General features: G+C 37.8%; 1 protein-coding gene across 1 annotated transcript in view; it reads left to right on the top strand.

Moving 5' to 3' along the window:
- KPNA3 (karyopherin subunit alpha 3) overlaps window positions 1-17,696 on the top strand; it is a 60,428-nt gene that overhangs the window by 16,384 nt on the left and 26,348 nt on the right. Inside the window, exons 7-10 of the mRNA XM_063115901.1 lie at window positions 146-231; window positions 3,252-3,338; window positions 3,643-3,812; window positions 10,763-10,807. Of these exons, the coding sequence (XP_062971971.1) occupies window positions 146-231; window positions 3,252-3,338; window positions 3,643-3,812; window positions 10,763-10,807 (388 nt within the window). The remainder of the gene's footprint in view (window positions 1-145; window positions 232-3,251; window positions 3,339-3,642; window positions 3,813-10,762; window positions 10,808-17,696) is intronic.

Genomic DNA, 17,696 nt, shown 5'->3' with positions numbered 1-17,696 from the left:
ATAAGGTGTAGAAATACTTAATGGAATTTTATTTCAGAATACTGAATTGATGCTTCAGTAGGATTTCAGCATGTACTTCCTCTGTACTGGCATTTTTTGTGGTGCAAATATTACTGCTACTGTGGTGTTTTCTGTTTCTTAACAGTCCTTCCTTACAGTTTGAAGCTGCATGGGCCCTGACTAACATAGCATCAGGCACTTCTGTACAGACTCAAGCTGTTGTACAGTCTAGTAAGTTCTTTTAAGAATTTTAATTTCAGGAGTGGGTGCTTATTTGTAAGTGAAGATAACATATTACTTCTTCACTTCACTTTTTTCTTTTTTCTTTTTTAAAAAAGAAAGGTTTTAAAGATTTTCTCATGTATAGGATGCTTGTTTTGTAAGCATGTTGCTTTCTCCAGATAAGTAACATTGAGAGTGTCAGGGTTCCTTCCTATAACCTGGACCCCCTGATCAATGCCTTAGGATCTCTTGCCTCCTTAAGATCCCCACCTTCCTTCTTTTAACCTTCCCAGTAACATGGAGTTTAGGCTGTAGGTGAATGGGGGAAGTGACACTCCAGACACTTTAGGTTTAACACAACAGTTTACTAGTAAAGTAAAACAACCAGTTTACAACTAAAGATATTTAGTCAACAGAGCTGAGTGATAAAAAGGCATTAAAAGAAAAGTTGCAAAAATGCAAGTTCTTTTACCCTAAGCTGCATCTAGACCTTTTAAGCTGCTTCTATATTCTCCTTCCTCAGGCTCTAGTATTTTTCCTGGTTCTTGCCTGGCTGGCTCTCTCACTCATTTATACCCTCTTCCTCCAAAACAGAAAGTACTGTTCCCACTTTAAAGAAATGAATTAACTAGAGAAATTAAGCTTAACCAGGGAATGAATCTTAACTGGATACCCCCTCCCAACAGAAAAACTCCAGGCCTGTAGGCCTGAGTTTATTTCCTTGTCTCTGTTAGGCCTCAAACCCTTCATAGAGAGCTTATTTATGGGAACGTGTTAAATATGGGAATATGTTAAACTGAGTTTTCTGCTGCCTTTTTTGTCAATTGGATGAAAGGAGCAGTAGGCAATCTTTGAGAAGTTAGAAAAGGCATCAAGTGTGTTGGAGATCCCTCCTAATAGTTGCCATCTGAGTATGCAAGCAGAGTATTGGGTGCAATCCCCAACTGCTGCTTGTCTGTGGTGGGCTAGACTGGAGCAGAGTAAGAGCAGCTCCAGAGAGAAAATACAGGGTTGTAGTGTGGGGAATCTTCCATTTCTCACTGGTGGGTGAAGAGTGTGGTATAGTTTCTGGGAGCAGTTCCTAGACTTCACATTCAGTCTGGCCGCTCATCTGTGCAGGTAATGCCAGTAAGAAAGAAGATGGATGAGGGCCAGTAAAATAAAGCTCAACAACACAGAGGCTCTGTTAATGAGTGGTTCAATGAACTGGAAAGGTGGCATTCAACCTGTTTAGGATATTGGTACACTCTTACAAGAGTATATCAGATTCACAGTTGGATGTTTTTGGTGGTAATGCCCCTCCTCTAGAATACTTTTCCGAGGAAGGCTCCCTTGGGAATGGTAAGTGACTTTTTATTTTCCCAGGCCTTTTAATACCATCTAGATTGGATTTTTAAAAATCTTTCATTCATAGTTTTGTGGTTTTATTGGTTTCGTATTATGTTAATATGGCCTGTAAGCTACCTTGAAATAGGATATAACGTTCAACTTGAATAAAAGAATGAGGGGGGGAAATCTTGCTGCTTAGCCCTTCCTTCTCTCCCCCCCCCTTGTTTTTCTGTCCCACCACATTCACCACTATTTTTTTCCATTCTGGGGAGCATAAGTTGGAGTCAAGTTGGGTGAAGGACCTACTTCCACCCATAACAGTGGTATTACTGTTATAGATAAGAAACAAGGGGCAGATCACACCAGCTTTGGCAAGCCAAGACATGCCTCAGACATCAAAGCAAAAGCTGCAACCTGTCAGAGATTCAGAATAGGAATAATTTATCAGCTAATTTTCCAACCAAGTAAATGGGCTTCAAATTATAGGGATATACGAATTCACTCATTCTGCCTGAAATTAGCTCCTGGATTGGGTAACGGAGAAGCAATAGAAAGATATTGCTCCTGTCAGGGTTCTTTCTGTGTTCTGGATCACCTGAGCAACTCCTTAAGGATCTCTTGCCTCCTTAAGAGTCCCACATTACTTTTTTGGCCTTCCCCTCCCAGTAATCTGGGGTTTAGGTTGTAGATATGAGATGATTGGCAGAGCAGACACTTTAGGTTTAACACCAATTTACTAGTATATTAAAACAACCAAATTACAAATAAAAGTATTTTGTCAATAAAAGAAAATACAAATTGCAGAAAAACCCTTTACCCTAGCTGCATTTAGGCTTATCCAGCTGCTGCTTCCTTATGCTCTTATCCTTTCCTGCTCTCTCTGGCTGTCTCTCTCCTTTCTTTTTTTTTTACTCTTCCCCCCCCCCAACCCCCCAAACCGAAAGTACTGTTTGAACCTTGAAGAAATGCAACTTAACTGGAGAAATGAAACTTAACTGGAAAATGAAACTATTCCTCTCAGGGATATGCCCTCCCAACAGAATAACCCCAGGCCTGACCTATTTACTTTGCCTCTGTAGGCCTCAAACCTTCACAGCTCTCTTCTTTGCACCCTGGATCTAGCAGATGGAGGAGGGAGGTAGTGAGTCTGAAACAAGTTCCTGGTGGGTGGGCCTATAGGTTTCAACACAGCAGCTGACTGGAAGGTGGGCATGAATCATCTGAAACACTTTCATTCTCCCAAACTTAGGTCTGATTTGTGAGGAATGCAGGGAAATTTTGCATTGCCTTTCGCACTCTTCTATGTCATGTAAGGAGAGACTATTGGGAAGTGACTGTTTAATATAAGGCTTCTGGCAAAGTATGCTCTCTTACTTTGTTAAATAGATCTGTAATATGAGATGGCACTTACCTTCTTAGATGATGAATGAAACCTTGTTAGTGAATAAAACCTATATTTTATTTTAAATTTTTATTTCAGAGTGTAAATTAATACTCCATTCCCTCTTGCTTCCTCCTTTAAAAGTAATTATGCAAAAACCATTTTGTATTAATTTTCAATTAATATCTGAGGAATTTCCTAAAAAACTCAGTTAACAAACTGTTATGGTGTTACATATGTTCTGATAAGTAATGAAATGCAACATTTTTTTATGGCTGTCACATTTCATTTGAGTGAATCCAGTGTTCTGCTGTTACAGATGCAGTCCCTCTCTTCTTAAGACTGCTCCATTCACCACATCAAAATGTTTGTGAACAAGCTGTTTGGGCTCTTGGGAATATTATTGGTAAGTGTCAATTATATTTCTAAAAAAAAATCACATGCATTGAAGGTTCTAAAATCTAATCTTATACTTTTGCATTACCCCACAAGACTATGTTTCCTCCAAGTTCTCTAATTGGTGCAATAGATTTAATAAGAAAATACTTTTATTTTGGAAATACAGGATAAATGAAGTTCCTCAAATTTTCATTGAATGGAAGTTTTTGTAGGGGAAACATAGAACATCAATGTCCAAACATAAGTCACTGCATACATTTCAAGATTTCTCCATTATGAATGTAATTTTTTTTAAATTTTCATTTCTGTAGGTGATGGTCCTCAGTGTAGAGATTATGTCATATCACTGGGAGTTGTCAAACCTCTTCTATCCTTCATCAATCCCTCCATTCCCATCACTTTCCTCCGGAACGTCACATGGGTCATTGTAAATCTCTGCAGGAATAAGGACCCTCCACCACCTATGGAGACAGTTCAGGAGGTAAATAAAGAATTTCAACTAAGTATGGTGGCATTGTAATCTGGTTAAAAAATAATGGAAAAAAGATAACAGGATCAGAGAAACTACAGGCTATGAATTGCAATTAACTCCCAGCAACCATACTCCTGGGTGATATTAAAGATAAGATCCCTAGAGATTTAGTTGTGATGGTGAGCTGCAAGGTTCCTCCTAGCAAAAGCTTGGTGATCAACATACACACTACACTGTCTTTGGTGCAGTGGTAAAAGAATATTTGGACTATAATGATAATGAATAAAATAACAAGTTATAAGTTGCTATGGGAGAGATGAACCAGGCTTTACCAAAACGTTGGATGCCATTAATCAATTATTGGAATAGATTCCAGTCAGGTGTTCTAGCAACTATAGATATATTATATGAGTGTTAAGCTGAAGTATTGTATTGTTTTCAATGATTATATTGGAAAACAAAACAAAAATTTATATAAGGCGGTGGTGGAGTAAAGAATTTCAGCAAAGTACTATTACACCACAGCTTCACTGCAAATCAGTTTTCCCATAATGGCTAATGTAACCATATATTTTCCTAATGAATATTTGTGCCTCATTTTAGTTACTAGTTATGAATTATAGCAGTATCAGGAATTTTATCTACCTTATCTGACTGAAGTCAAAATCTAACGCTATTTGAGGGGAATTTGGTTTCTTGAGGGTTTTTTTAAAAAACTTTTTTTGACATGTTGAATCCAAATCTGTACCTAAGCAATACACTTTAGCTTTTAGCCTAAAACCAAGGGTGGCAGTTAATGCCAACTCCTTACCAGCATCAGTTGCTTTTACAACTACACTGCTTTAAATAATTTTGATGGAAGTTAATTTTAGGCCTAACACCTGTCCCAGAGCTTTTTAAAAAAAGTTTAAAAGTTACAAAATAACAGTCAGATAAGATAGAAAATTTATTTCACCAACAATGCAAAATGTTTTTTGTAAAAAACAATGTGAAATCTTTTGTTTATACAGAGCATAAAATGACACATAATTTGGTGTTTAATTGTGCAATCCTATGCATGTTTAGACAAAAAAAAAGTCCTGGCTGGGGCATGCTGGGAGTTATAGGACTTCTTTTTGTCTAAAAATGCATAGGCATGTGCTGTTAACCAGGCTCCTAATGACACCATGATGCTGAAAAATGGGATTTTAAAAATTTAATTTGGTTGCCAAAATCACAAATCTCAGTTACAACTGAAAGACATAGATCTTTTTGTAATCAACAATGAAAAGATTTAGAACTGTCACCTGATACTACTTTAGTTTGGATTTGGACCATTTTACTTGATTGTCCTCCAATAAAGGAGTTGGGCTTAGATGAATGGGGATATAAATATTCACTCTCCATCCCCCGCCCCTGATGTTCTTGGTTTATGGTAGAGAACTGAGTTCTGCAGCAGCATCAAGAAGGTATGTTGCCAGTATCATACTGACTGTATACAAATCTATGGCACCACCACACCTAAAAAAAAGGTATTATAGAACTGGAAAAAATGCAGAAAAGGGCAACTAAAATGATTAAGGAGCTGAAGCATCTCCTCTATGAGGGAAGGTTACATCAACTGGGATTGTTTAGCTTGGGGGAAAAGGAAGCTAAGGGGAGACATCATAGAGGTGTACAAAATGATGCATGGGGTGGAGAATGTGGATAAGGAGACAGTTTTCTCCCTCTCCTATATTACTATAAGCTGAAGTCATCCCATGAAGCTGATTGGTGGGATTCAGGACAGATTGTTGGTTGTTTTTTATGCTTTTCATGATTTTAATATTTTTGAACCGCCCAGAGAGCTTCGGCTATTGGGCGGTATAAAAATGTGATAAATAAATAAATGGAAGTACTTCTTCACACAGTGCATAGTTAAACTATGGAATTAAACTACCACAAGGTGTAGTGATGGCCACCAATTTGGATGACCTTAAAGAGAGATTGGATAAATTTCTGGAGAAGAAGGCTATCAATGGCTACTAGCCCTGATGGCTATGTATTATCTCCAGCATCAGACAGAGTAGTCCAAGAGCCAGGAAGGTTTTATTTACCCCACCGAGTGCAAAAGCTTAGTGAATATTTTTTTGTTTATATATGACATAACTGCTCAGAAAAGTGAGTCTTACAAAATTCCAGTGGTGGGGGGGCTGCATGATGACATCATCAACATGGCTGCCGCGCTATTATTAGTTGCCACATTTAAATATGCATAACTTCTCACCCGTTTACGTTACAGAGATGATTTTTTCCCTGAAATATTTCAAATTTAATGTCAAATATTTTTTGTCATTACACAGTTTTGTTAACTCCATTAGTTTTGGAGATAACTTCATTTGAACGTATGAAATCAGTGTTCACATTGGTTATGTATTTGACATTAAATTTGAAACATTTCAGAAAAAAAATCATCTCTGTAACATAAACAGGTGAGAAGTTATGCATATTCAAATGTGGCAACTATATAATAGCACGGCAGCCATGTTGATGATGTCATCACGCAGCCCCCACCACTGGAATTTTGTAAGACTTACTTTTCTGAGCAGTTATGTCATATATAAACAAAAAATATTCACTAAGCTTAAATAAATTCATTAACCCTAAATAAATCCTGCTCTGACTCATGGACTAGAGGGTGCTGTTGCAACTGTGTCTTGCTTGTGAATTCCTGGTTGACAGCTGGTTGGGGACTGTGTGAACAGACTGCTGGACTAGATGGATCCTTAGTCTGAACCAGCATCAGGGCACTTCTTAGGTTCTTATTAGGAAATTATGGGCATATCCAATGGTGCCATTGCACAAATGTAAATAGCACAAGTGGTACTCTACCAAATTTTCTGTAGTGCACTAGTTTGCATCTATTTTTCACATATTCATAATATACCCCAACCTTTCTTTTTGCCAGTTTAGACTGTATCAAACATTCAGGGAAATAAACAACTCTTTAACTTAATTGAAATCACCATGGAATTGTATTATTTTGCCTATACTATATTTTCAATAGGAATGACAAGTGACATTTTTTTGGTCTTTTTGGATTTCCATTTTCTCAGCATCACAGTGTCACAGAAGGCTAGTTCATACACTAACTGTGAACATTTTCATAATGTGTTTTGTACACATTTTTTGTTATTATCATGAAATATATTTCAATTAGCTCCCTTTTTGTAATTTTTCAGTGTGGGTTTCTAAAAGGTTTTGGGGAAAGTGTTAGTTTAATATTACCTTGGACTGGATTCTTCAAAAAACTTTCAAGTGAACAATTTCCATTTATATAGCCTCAAAATGTTGGAAATCTCCCTGAGATTATCAGTCTTCAAAGCATGACAGAGAACTGCTTATTAATTTAAATAAGTATTGCTACAATTGTAAGCTAAAAGCATGAGCAGTTCTTATTATTATTATTATTATTATTATTATTATTATTTACAATATTTATATACCGCTCAATTATCTAATACAGATTCCTGAGTGGGTCATATGACAATCCTATTAGAGTTGTACATGCATGTAGGAACATACAGGATTCTGGACAAAGCAACGATGTTTAAGCTGAAGTAAGTTCACTGAAAGCTAAATTAGATGTGATGGTAGCAGTTGTCTTTCACCTTTCTTTTTCCCCTAAAGTGCAATGTCCGTGTGTGCGCGCACATGCACTGAACTCTTTCTGTCTGGGCTGCCCTTGTAATAAAACTCACCGTCCTGCAGAAAGAAGACCATGAGGGTTCCGTGGACCCTCCTGAGCACAACGCAGAGCTAAGAGGTTCAAAAAGCTCACAGAGTGGAAGTCCTCATTTCTGGAATGAGGCAGGTCAGTGGAGCTGATCCAAAAGGAAGCATTTTTACTTGTTTCCTGTGCTGCTTTTTGAACAACTAGTTTTCTATTGTTGTGGGTCCCACTTGCACAACAGAACAAGCAAGCTTTGGTCTGATGTACCCACACATTCCCTTGGACACTGTCTGGATCTTGTTCTCAATCGGAATTGCTCTGTTTTGGACTTTTCTACTGCTGACTTTCCTTTGTCAGATCATCATCTAGTTTCTTTCAATATTACTCATAATCCTCCTCCTTCACATCCCGCTTCTCGCACTTGCCGTGACTTGCAATCTATCAACTACGAGGCTTTTTCGCAGTCTCTAGCCTCCTCTCTTCCTTCTGTCTTTTCGGCTGACTCCCTGGACTCAGCTGTCTCCTCCTTTAATTCCTCCTTATCTTCAAATCTTGATAATCTTGCTCCATCTACAACTCGGATAGCTCGCCCATCTCAACCCCAACCGTGGCTCACCTCTTTCCTCTGCTACCTTCGCTCTTGTTCCCGGGCAGCTGAACGCCTTTGGCGTAAGACCAGGGACTGGGCGGACTTTGTCCATTACAAATTTGTACTCTCCTCTTTCTCTTCTGCCATTTCATTGGCCAAACAGCAGTACTACTCAACGCTGATCCAGTCAAATGTTAAGCATCCTCAGCGGCTCTTTGCGTCTTTCAATTCTCTTCTGAAGCCTAATCCACCATCTCTCCCCGCCTCTCTGTCTGCTAATAACTTTGCCTCTTTTTTCAATGCTAAAATCCAAACTATTCGCTCCGATCTGGCCAGCTCTGCTCCTCTACCAGTTCCTGTTCCTCATCTGCCGGTTCCTCCTGCAAATTTCTCTGCGTTTCCTTCGGTCTCAGCCGATGAACTGTCTATAATACTGCGCTCTTCAAAGCCTTCCACTTGCTCTCGTGATCCGATTCCTTCTCGCGTCTTTATAAATCTTATTCCCGCTCTCCTTCCTTCCTTGCTTCATATTATTAATTTTTCTCTGTCCTCTGGTTCATTTCCTTCTGCTTTTAAACATGTTACAGTCTCTCCCATTCTCAAGAAACCTACTCTTGATAGGCTATCTCTGTCTAACTACCGACCTGTCTCTCTGTTGCCTTTTGTTTCAAAGATCCTGGAGCGTGTGGTCTACTCTCGCTGTCTTGACTTTCTTTCTAGTAACTCTGCTCTGGATCCTTTTCAATCTGGATTCCGTCCTTTGCATTCCACTGAAACAGCCCTTACGAAGATCACCAATGATCTTCTTACTGCCAAGTCTAAAGGCCTTTATTCCGTTCTTATTCTCCTTGATCTAACTGCAGCCTTTGACACGGTTGATCATGATCTTCTCTTAGACTCCCTCCATGACCTTGGACTTTGTGGCTCTGTCTATAACTGGTTTGCCTCCTATCTAACGGGTCGCTCCTTCAGCGTGTTGGCTAATGGCAACTCGTCTTCCTCTTTTCCCCTTTCAGTAGGGGTTCCCCAAGGCTCGGTGCTTGGCCCGTTGTTGTTTTCTTTATACATGTTGCCCTTGGGTAAGCTTATTCAATCTCATGGCCTCCAATATCATCTGTATGCCGATGATACACAATTATATCTCTCATCTCCGGAACTTTCTCCTGATGTTCACGATCGTATCTCAGCATGTCTTTCAGATATCTCAGCCTGGCTGCTTCATCGTCGTTTGAAACTTAATATGGCTAAGACTGAATTGCTTGTTTTTCCTCCTAAACCTTCTCCTCACCTCTCATTCTCTCTTACTGTCAATGATGTTACGCTTACTCCGGTCAATGAAGCTCGTAGTCTTGGCTTTATATTTGATTCCTCGCTCTCCTTTAGTCCTCATGTTGAGGCAGTAGCTAAATCCTGTCGCTTTTTCCTGTATAATATTGCCAGGATTCGACCATTTCTGTCTGTCTCTTCTGCCAAGACGCTTGTTCATGCGCTGGTTATTTCTCGGTTGGACTACTGCAACCTTCTTCTCTCTGGCCTTCCTTCTTCTTACATCAGTCCGTTGGTTTCTGTCCACCACGCTGCCGCTAAGATCATCTTCTTGGCTCGCCGCTCTGACCATGGTACTCCACTTCTGAAATCTCTCCATTGGCTTCCAATTCACTTCAGAATCCAATATAAACTTCTCTTGTTGACCTTCAAAGCTTTTCACGGTCTAGCTCCGCCCTATCTCTCCTCTCTCATCTCACACTATTGCCCCACTCGTGCTCTTCGCTCCTCAGATGCCATGTTTCTCACCTGCCCAAGGGCCTCTACTTCCCTTGCTCGGCTTCGTCCATTTTCTTCTGCTGCCCCTTACGCCTGGAATGCTCTCCCAGAACATCTGAGATCTACAAGTTCAATCTCAGCTTTTAAAGCTCAGCTAAAAACTTTTCTTTTCCCTAAAGCTTTTAAAACTTGATGTTACTTGGACTTTAGACTGTTAGTTATACTGTTAGTTTTTCCCTACCCTGTGCCTGTTTACCCTACCCAGTGCCTGTTTGCATTCTCTCCCCCTCCTTATTGCTTTACTATGACTTTATTAGAATGTAAGCCTATGCGGCAGGGACTTGCTATTTACTGTTTTACTCTGTACAGCACCATGTACATTGATGGTGCTATATAAATAAATAATAATAATAATAATAATAATAATATTGCTTTGTATGTTTTTCACTGTGACTGAGAAAGCACCTGGGGGTGGTGGTGATGATTTGAATTTAAAAAAACATCAAACATCTTTGCCACTATTTCAGTTAAATTTGCAGCTTCTTGTAGATGCGTTTCCATTAAAAAAAAACCCACCTGTCGGCCACCACACTGCCAGAAGATTGCTTGCAGATCACATCTAGTTTTGTCCACAGAATAATTTGATGTAAGGACTGACTTATGTGGAATGCAGGCCTCATTTCCCCCCTAGAATTGCCACCTTGTAACTGATGGGCTCAAAATCAGGCAACCTAACAGAGCATGAGAGTTTACACTTATGTTATTATTAAATATCTCTGTTGTTCCATGGCCATGTTTGTAACTGCAATAAGTAAATTGAACTGTCAGTCTCTTCGTTTTGCTTGAGTTTATTTTCCACAGTATTTTGCTTTCCTGAAATATTAATGGACTCTTGTAATACATTTTCTTCACCAGATTTTACCAGCCTTGTGTGTTCTCATATACCATACAGATATAAATGTAAGTATAATGCTGAAAGCATTTTTTCCTGTATCTGAGAGTTCCTTTTTTGTATTTGAAAAACTTTACTACTTACATTTTTCCTGAACTGTGTTATAAAATTAGTTTCTGTGTCTAGAAGAAATACCACGATTTGGCTTGTTTCTTGGGAGAAGAAATGATAAAAGTAGGAGCTGTCTACCATATTTAATAGCATACATATAATATTAAACATTTTAACTATTAAATTTATACTGTGATCCCATTAGGGATGAGTTTCATTGATTGTCAGGCATCTTCCATTCTGTTGTCTGTTCTTTGATGGAATCAGATTTTCTTAAGGATGTACAAGAATTTCATTCCACTTGTGCAAATCACACCCAAAGGTAAAACAAAAAAAAACAAAAAACTCCTTTGCAAGTCTGAGAAATCTGCACAACTTGGAAAAAGTTGATCCACAGCAGAATCCATAAGTCAGATCCACAGAAATCCCAAACTCATTTAAATCTGTTGCAGATTTCTCCAACATCCCTAAACCCTACGCAAACACATATACCTGGAGGTCAGCATGTACAGGATTCCTATCTGCTGTTTAAAAGATTTGACAAAAGTAATCCAGAAGCCCTTTGATAGTTCTCTCTTAGATAATGGAATCATAGAAGAGTAGAGTTTGAAAGGGCCTAACGAGTCCAACTCCCTGCTGAATGCAGGAATCCACCTTAAAGCATACCTGACAGATGGTTGTCCAGCTGCTTCTCAAAGGCCTCTAGTGTGGGAGAGTAATTGTTTCCATTGTTGTACGGCTCTAACAGTCAGGAAGTTTTTCCTGACATTGAGACGGAATCTGGCTTCCTGTAACCTGAGCCCATTAGTCTGTGTCCTGCACTCTGGGTTGATCAAGAAGAGATCCTGGCCCTCCTTTGTGTGACAACCTTTCAAGTATTTAAAGAGTGCTAACATGTCTCACCTCAGTCTTCTTCTCTCCAGGCTAAACATATGCAGTTCTTTCAGTCTCTCCTCATAGGGCTTTGTTTCCAGACCCCTGATCATCGTTGTCCTCCTCCGAACCCCCTACAGCTTGTCTGCATCCTTCTTGAAGTGTGGTGCCCAGAACTGGACACAATACTCTAGATGAGGCCTAACCAATGCTGAATAGAGGGGAACCAGTACCTTGCATGATTTGGAAGCTGTGCTTCTGTTAATGCAGCCCAAAATAGCATTTGCTTTTTTTGCAGCCAAAATAACATTGTTGGCTCCTATTCAGCTTGTGATCTACAATTCCAAGATCCTTCTAACTTGTAGTATTGCTGAGCCAAGTATCCCCCATCTTGTAACTGTGCCTTTGGTTTCTTTTTCCTAGGTGTATAACTTGGCATTTATCCCTATTAAATTTCATTCTGTTGTTTTCAGCCCAGCACTCCTGCCTGTTGAGATCACTTCGAAGTTTGTTTCTGTCTTCCAGGGTATTAGCTATCACACCCAATTATGTGTCATCTGCAAATCTGTTGGAAGTACTCAAGAGCAAGCAGAGTTTTAGAAGCTTCTCAGTAGAAACAGTAGAAACCAAGAAAGCTCACAAACTGTTTTAGTTTCAAACAGAGCTTTACTGAAATATAGGTTGGTTTAATTAAATATATATTTACAGCACACACGTAGCATCAAATATTATACAGCACATACACATACTCAGATTGGTCACAGGAGAGAGAGAGAGAAGACACATAATCAGGAGCATTATATACATGACAATCTATACAATCAGTCCAGCCAATAATTGGCAATTAGACCCACCCCACTAACAACTAATTATCTCAGTGTCCAGATGGTGGCCTTGACATTTCCAGTATGTCTTCAGTCAGAGGGCATACTAAAAAGCTGAGGAACAAAGTAAAACTGATCCATTCCAGGATCCAACATCTGCATTTTGTGTCATCTGCAAATCTGCTAAACATTCCCTGCACCTCCTCATCCAAATCATTAATAAAAATGTTGAAGAGCACTGGGCCCAGGACTGAGCCCTGTGGTACCTTGCTCATTACTTCTTCCCAGTTTGAGAAGGTACAATTGATAAGCACTCTTTGCGATTCCAATTCTGTAGCCAACTGTGGATCCACCTAATAGTTGTTCCATCTAGCCCACTTTTAACTAGTTTGCTAATCAGAATGTCATGGAGCACTTTGTCAAAAGCTTTGCTGAAGTCAAGATATATGACGTTCACAGCATTCCCACAGTCCACAAGGGAGGTTACTCGATCAAAAAATGAGATCAGATTAGTCTGACAGGATTTGTTCCTGACAAATCCATGCTGGCTTCTAGTAATCACTGCATTATTTTCAAGATGCTTACAGATTGACTTCTTTATAATCTGCTCCAAAATTTCCCCAGGGATGGATGTCTGACTGACTGGTCTGTAGTTCCCAGGTTCCTCCTTTTTGCCCTTTTTGAAGATAGGGACAACATTAGCCCTCCTCCAGTCGTCCGGCACCTCACCCGTCTTATTTATTTTTATTTATTTATTACATTTTTATACCGCCCAATAGCTGAAGCTCTCTGGGCAGTTCACAAAAATTAAAACCATGAGGAACATAATAAAACAATCAACAATCTAAAAACCCAAATACAAAATACAATATAAAAAGCACAACCAGGATAAAACCACACCGCAGAAATTGATATACGATTAAAATACAGAATTAAAATAGCATAATTTAAGTTAAATTAGGTGTTAAAATACTGAGAAAATAAAAAGGTCTTCAGCTGGCGACGAAAAGAATACAGTGTAGGCGCCAGGAAGACCTCTCTGGGAAGGTTGTTCCACAGCTGGGGTGCCACAACAGAGAAAGCCCTTCTCCTAGTAGCCACCTGCCTTACTTCCTTTGGCAGGGGCTCACGGAGAAGGACCCCTGTGGATGATCTTAATGTCCGGGCAAGTACATATGGGAGGAGGCGTTCCTTCAAATAACCTGGACCCAAGCTGTTTAGGGCTTTGTATGTTAGTACAAATGATTTTGCAAAGATAATAGACAGTGGTTCTTTTTTTTTTCTCTCTTTTTTTTTAGAATTTTTCTTCTTAAAATAAAATTTTCTTTTAAATTTTCATAATGTTGAAATGTTGAATACATAATATCTTATCTTAATAACATAATCAAGATTAACATACAAGTGCACCCCCCACCTCGGGATCTCATTCCTGATTCCAGAATCTCATACTTTCTTCTGCTGGTGGTTTCCCACTTCCTCTAGAAAACACAAATATTAGGAACTGTTTCCAAATTCCTTCAAAATCATTTGATTTAGCTATACCTCTTCTCCATTTAATATTACTTGTCAATTTATCATTAATAGCTATATCCCATACTTCTTTATACCATTCTTCAATAGAATATTCCCCTTGAATCTTCCAGTTCCTAGCTACAATCAATCTTGCTGCCGTCAGCAAATTCGTTATTAATTCCTTACTTTCTTTTTTACATTTTAAATCTTCTTCAAATAGTGACAGCAATGCAACTTTTGGTGTTCGTTCTATCTTCATTTCCACAATTTCTTCAATCTCCAAAAACACTATCTTCCACAATTTCTGAACATAGTTACATTCCCACCACATATGCAAATACGTTCCTTTAACCCCACAACCTCTCCAACAATTTTCTGATTGCTGATTGTTTATCTTATTCAATCTAACCGGAGTTAGGTACCACCTCCATACAATTTTAAAATAATTCTCTTTTATTCTTACTGACATATTTCTCAACGCTCTTTGTTTCCATAATCCCTCCCAACCCTGTTGTCCTATTTGTACCTTCAAATCTGTCTCCCAAACCATTTTACCCGAATTATCCACCGTCCCTTTCTCCACCAATATTCTGTATATTTCACTCATCAACCCTTTTAACACTGTTCTTTTCTCCCTTTCATTATCTTTCTTAACTATTAGTTCCTCAAACTTTGTTAATTCTCTACAATCTCCATTATCTCTTACCCACTTTTTAGTCCACTGTTCTAATTGCCTATAATTTAAACAAGTTAATTTTTTATCCTTCAAAACCTCTTCCATATCCTCTCTTGTATTCATTCCTCTTAACCAATCCCTTAATTTCATTTTATTTTTTTCTATTAAAACTTTACTTAATCTACTCTTTAATTCCTCCGGGAAATTCTTCAACATTATTACCGGTGACAAAGGAGAGCTGCTTGGAAGCAGCTCCCCTTTATATTTACTCCAAATTTTCCAGTGAGACCTCAAAAGCGGGTTATTTATACTTTCCACCCATTTTTTTTCCCCTTCCATAAAAAATACATTTTCCAAATTAGTCTCTATATTACTCGTAATTTTTTCTTCCATCCAATCTAATTCCCCTAATCCTGTAATAGCCTCCACTATATATCTTAATCTATTAGCTACATAATATAATTTAATATTCGGGAGACCCAATCCTCCCTTTTTTTGGCTCAAATACCATTTACTTTTATTTACCCTCGCTTTCTTATCACCATTACAATAATTATTTATAATCCTTTGCCAACTTTTTAGCTCTAATTCTGAAATTTTTATTGGTAGCATCCTGAACACAAAATTAATCTTTGCTAAAATCTTCATTTTTATTAATGCTATTCTTCCAAACCAAGATAAATTTAACCTTTTATATTTTTCCAATTTTGCTAAAATCTCTTTTTTTAACACATTTAAATTCTCTTTCTCTAAACTCTCTAGCTTCTGCGTAATTTTTATTCCCAAATATCTAATCTGATTCTTAACTCTCATTTCTCTTCCCTTTTCTTCCCAATCCTTCTCTTCCTTTTTAGTATAATTAAACAACATCAATTCTGATTTAGACCAATTTATTTTTAACCCCGTAATATCCTCAAATTCTCTCAGTTGCTGTTTAATTCTCCCCATCTTCTCTATTGGATTCTTTAGCGTCAACAACGTGTCGTCTGCAAACATATTCAATTTAATTTCCTTCATACTACCTATTCCTTCAATCTCCTCATCTTCTCGTATTGCATTCGCCAATAATTCCATTACCATTACAAATAGGACTGGTGAGAGCGGACATCCTTGCCTTGTCCCTCTGGCTAGTCGTATCTTATCTGTCACACCATCATTCACTACCACTACGGCTGTATTTTGAGAGTATAACTGTTCTATTATCGCTTTAAATTTATTTCCAAACCCCATTTTATTTAAAACCATCTTTAAAGCTTGCCAGCTCACACAATCAAAAGCCTTAAAAATATCCAATGCCAGAATTCCCGCTTTAACCCTAGACTTATTTATCACCTGTATTACATTTAATACTCTTCCCACTAAATTAGACATCTGTCTACCTGCCACAAATCCACATTGGTCCTCCCCTATGTAGTCCTCTATAAATTTATTCAACCGCCTTGCTAAAATAGTTGAAAAACTCTTAGCATCTTGGTTTATTAATGAAATAGGTCTATATGAATCAGGGACAGTCAAATCTTTATCTGGTTTTGGTATTAAAATTATTAATGAATGTTCCCATGATTCTGGTGTTCTATCCCCTTCCAATATGGAATTATACAAATTTAATAATTTTGGTACTAAAATTCTTTTAAAAACCTTATAATATTCTGGACCTAAACCATCTACCCCCGGTGATTTACCCGGCTTCAAGTTCTCAATTACTTCTTCTACTTCTCCTTGAGTTATTACCTTTTCCATTAACTCTTTATGCTCTATTTTTATTCTCTTCTTTATATACTTTTCTATATAAGCTTCCAACTTTTGTTTTTGAATATCCTTTCCCTTATACAATTCTTGATAAAACTCCTGAAAAATCTTTACTTTATCCTTCATTGTATGACAATACTTCCCTTGTTTATCCTTCAAAATCCCTATCCCATTCCTGGCTTTTTCTTTTTGTGTGAGCCTGGCAAGCAATCTAGAATTCCTATTACTGTTTTCAAAATACTCCCTTTTCATATATATTAAATTTTTTTGAACCTCCTCTAAATTTAAATTTTCTAATTGTTTTTTCTTTGCTTGTATTTCTATTAATTTATATTTATTTTTATATTGCCAATAATCTTTCTCCATTTTCTTAATCTCTTCCTCCAATTGTTCCTGCTCTGCTACTTGTTGCCTCCTTAAATTACACATTTCTCTAATACATATCCCTCTTGATACTGCCTTCATGGTATCCCAAACTACTGCCCTTGACGTTCCTCCCTTCTCATTAATTTCCCAAGACTCTGTCAATTCTCTTTGCATTTTTTCTACCACTTTATTATACTTCAAAAGTTTTGTGTTTAGTTTCCACCTAAACGCTTCCTTATAATTCTTTTTAACTGTAAACTCTAAACTTAACAATGCATGGTCTGTTACCTTTATTACCCCCATTTCCATTTTACATACCTTACTTGCAAACTCTTTTGAAACCATTATATAATCTATTCTAGAGTATGTCTGATGAACTGAGGAGTAGTAAGAAAATCCCAAATTCGATCCATTCAGTAAACGCCAACAATCTACATAATCTTTTTCTTTTACTAGTTTATTCAATATAGTAATATTATTTCTTTTTTCCATATTTGTGGGGTTTGATCTATCCACTCTATTATCCATTACCATATTAAAATCCCCAGCTAAAATTAGATATCCTTCCCTAAACTCCTCTATTTCATTAAATAAATCCATAAAAAACTCTCTATGTCTCTCATTAGGGGCATAAACATTTACTAATGTATATTGTTCACTTTCTATTTGCCCCTTTATCATAAGATATCTACCATTATCATCCTTTTTTACAGTTTTCAGTATGAATCCACTTTTTTTTTAAATCAAAATTGCTACTCCATTTTTTTTTTGACGTCCCTAATGACACAGTGAAGCACTGTGTGCAGAGGTTGGCTGTTCCACTGCTGCGTCTGAGCTGTGATCCTG

Source organism: Elgaria multicarinata, chromosome 2, assembly GCF_023053635.1.
Source record: "Elgaria multicarinata webbii isolate HBS135686 ecotype San Diego chromosome 2, rElgMul1.1.pri, whole genome shotgun sequence".
Taxonomy (NCBI): Eukaryota; Metazoa; Chordata; class Lepidosauria; order Squamata; family Anguidae; genus Elgaria; species Elgaria multicarinata.
This window is presented reverse-complemented; position numbering and strand designations above follow the sequence as displayed.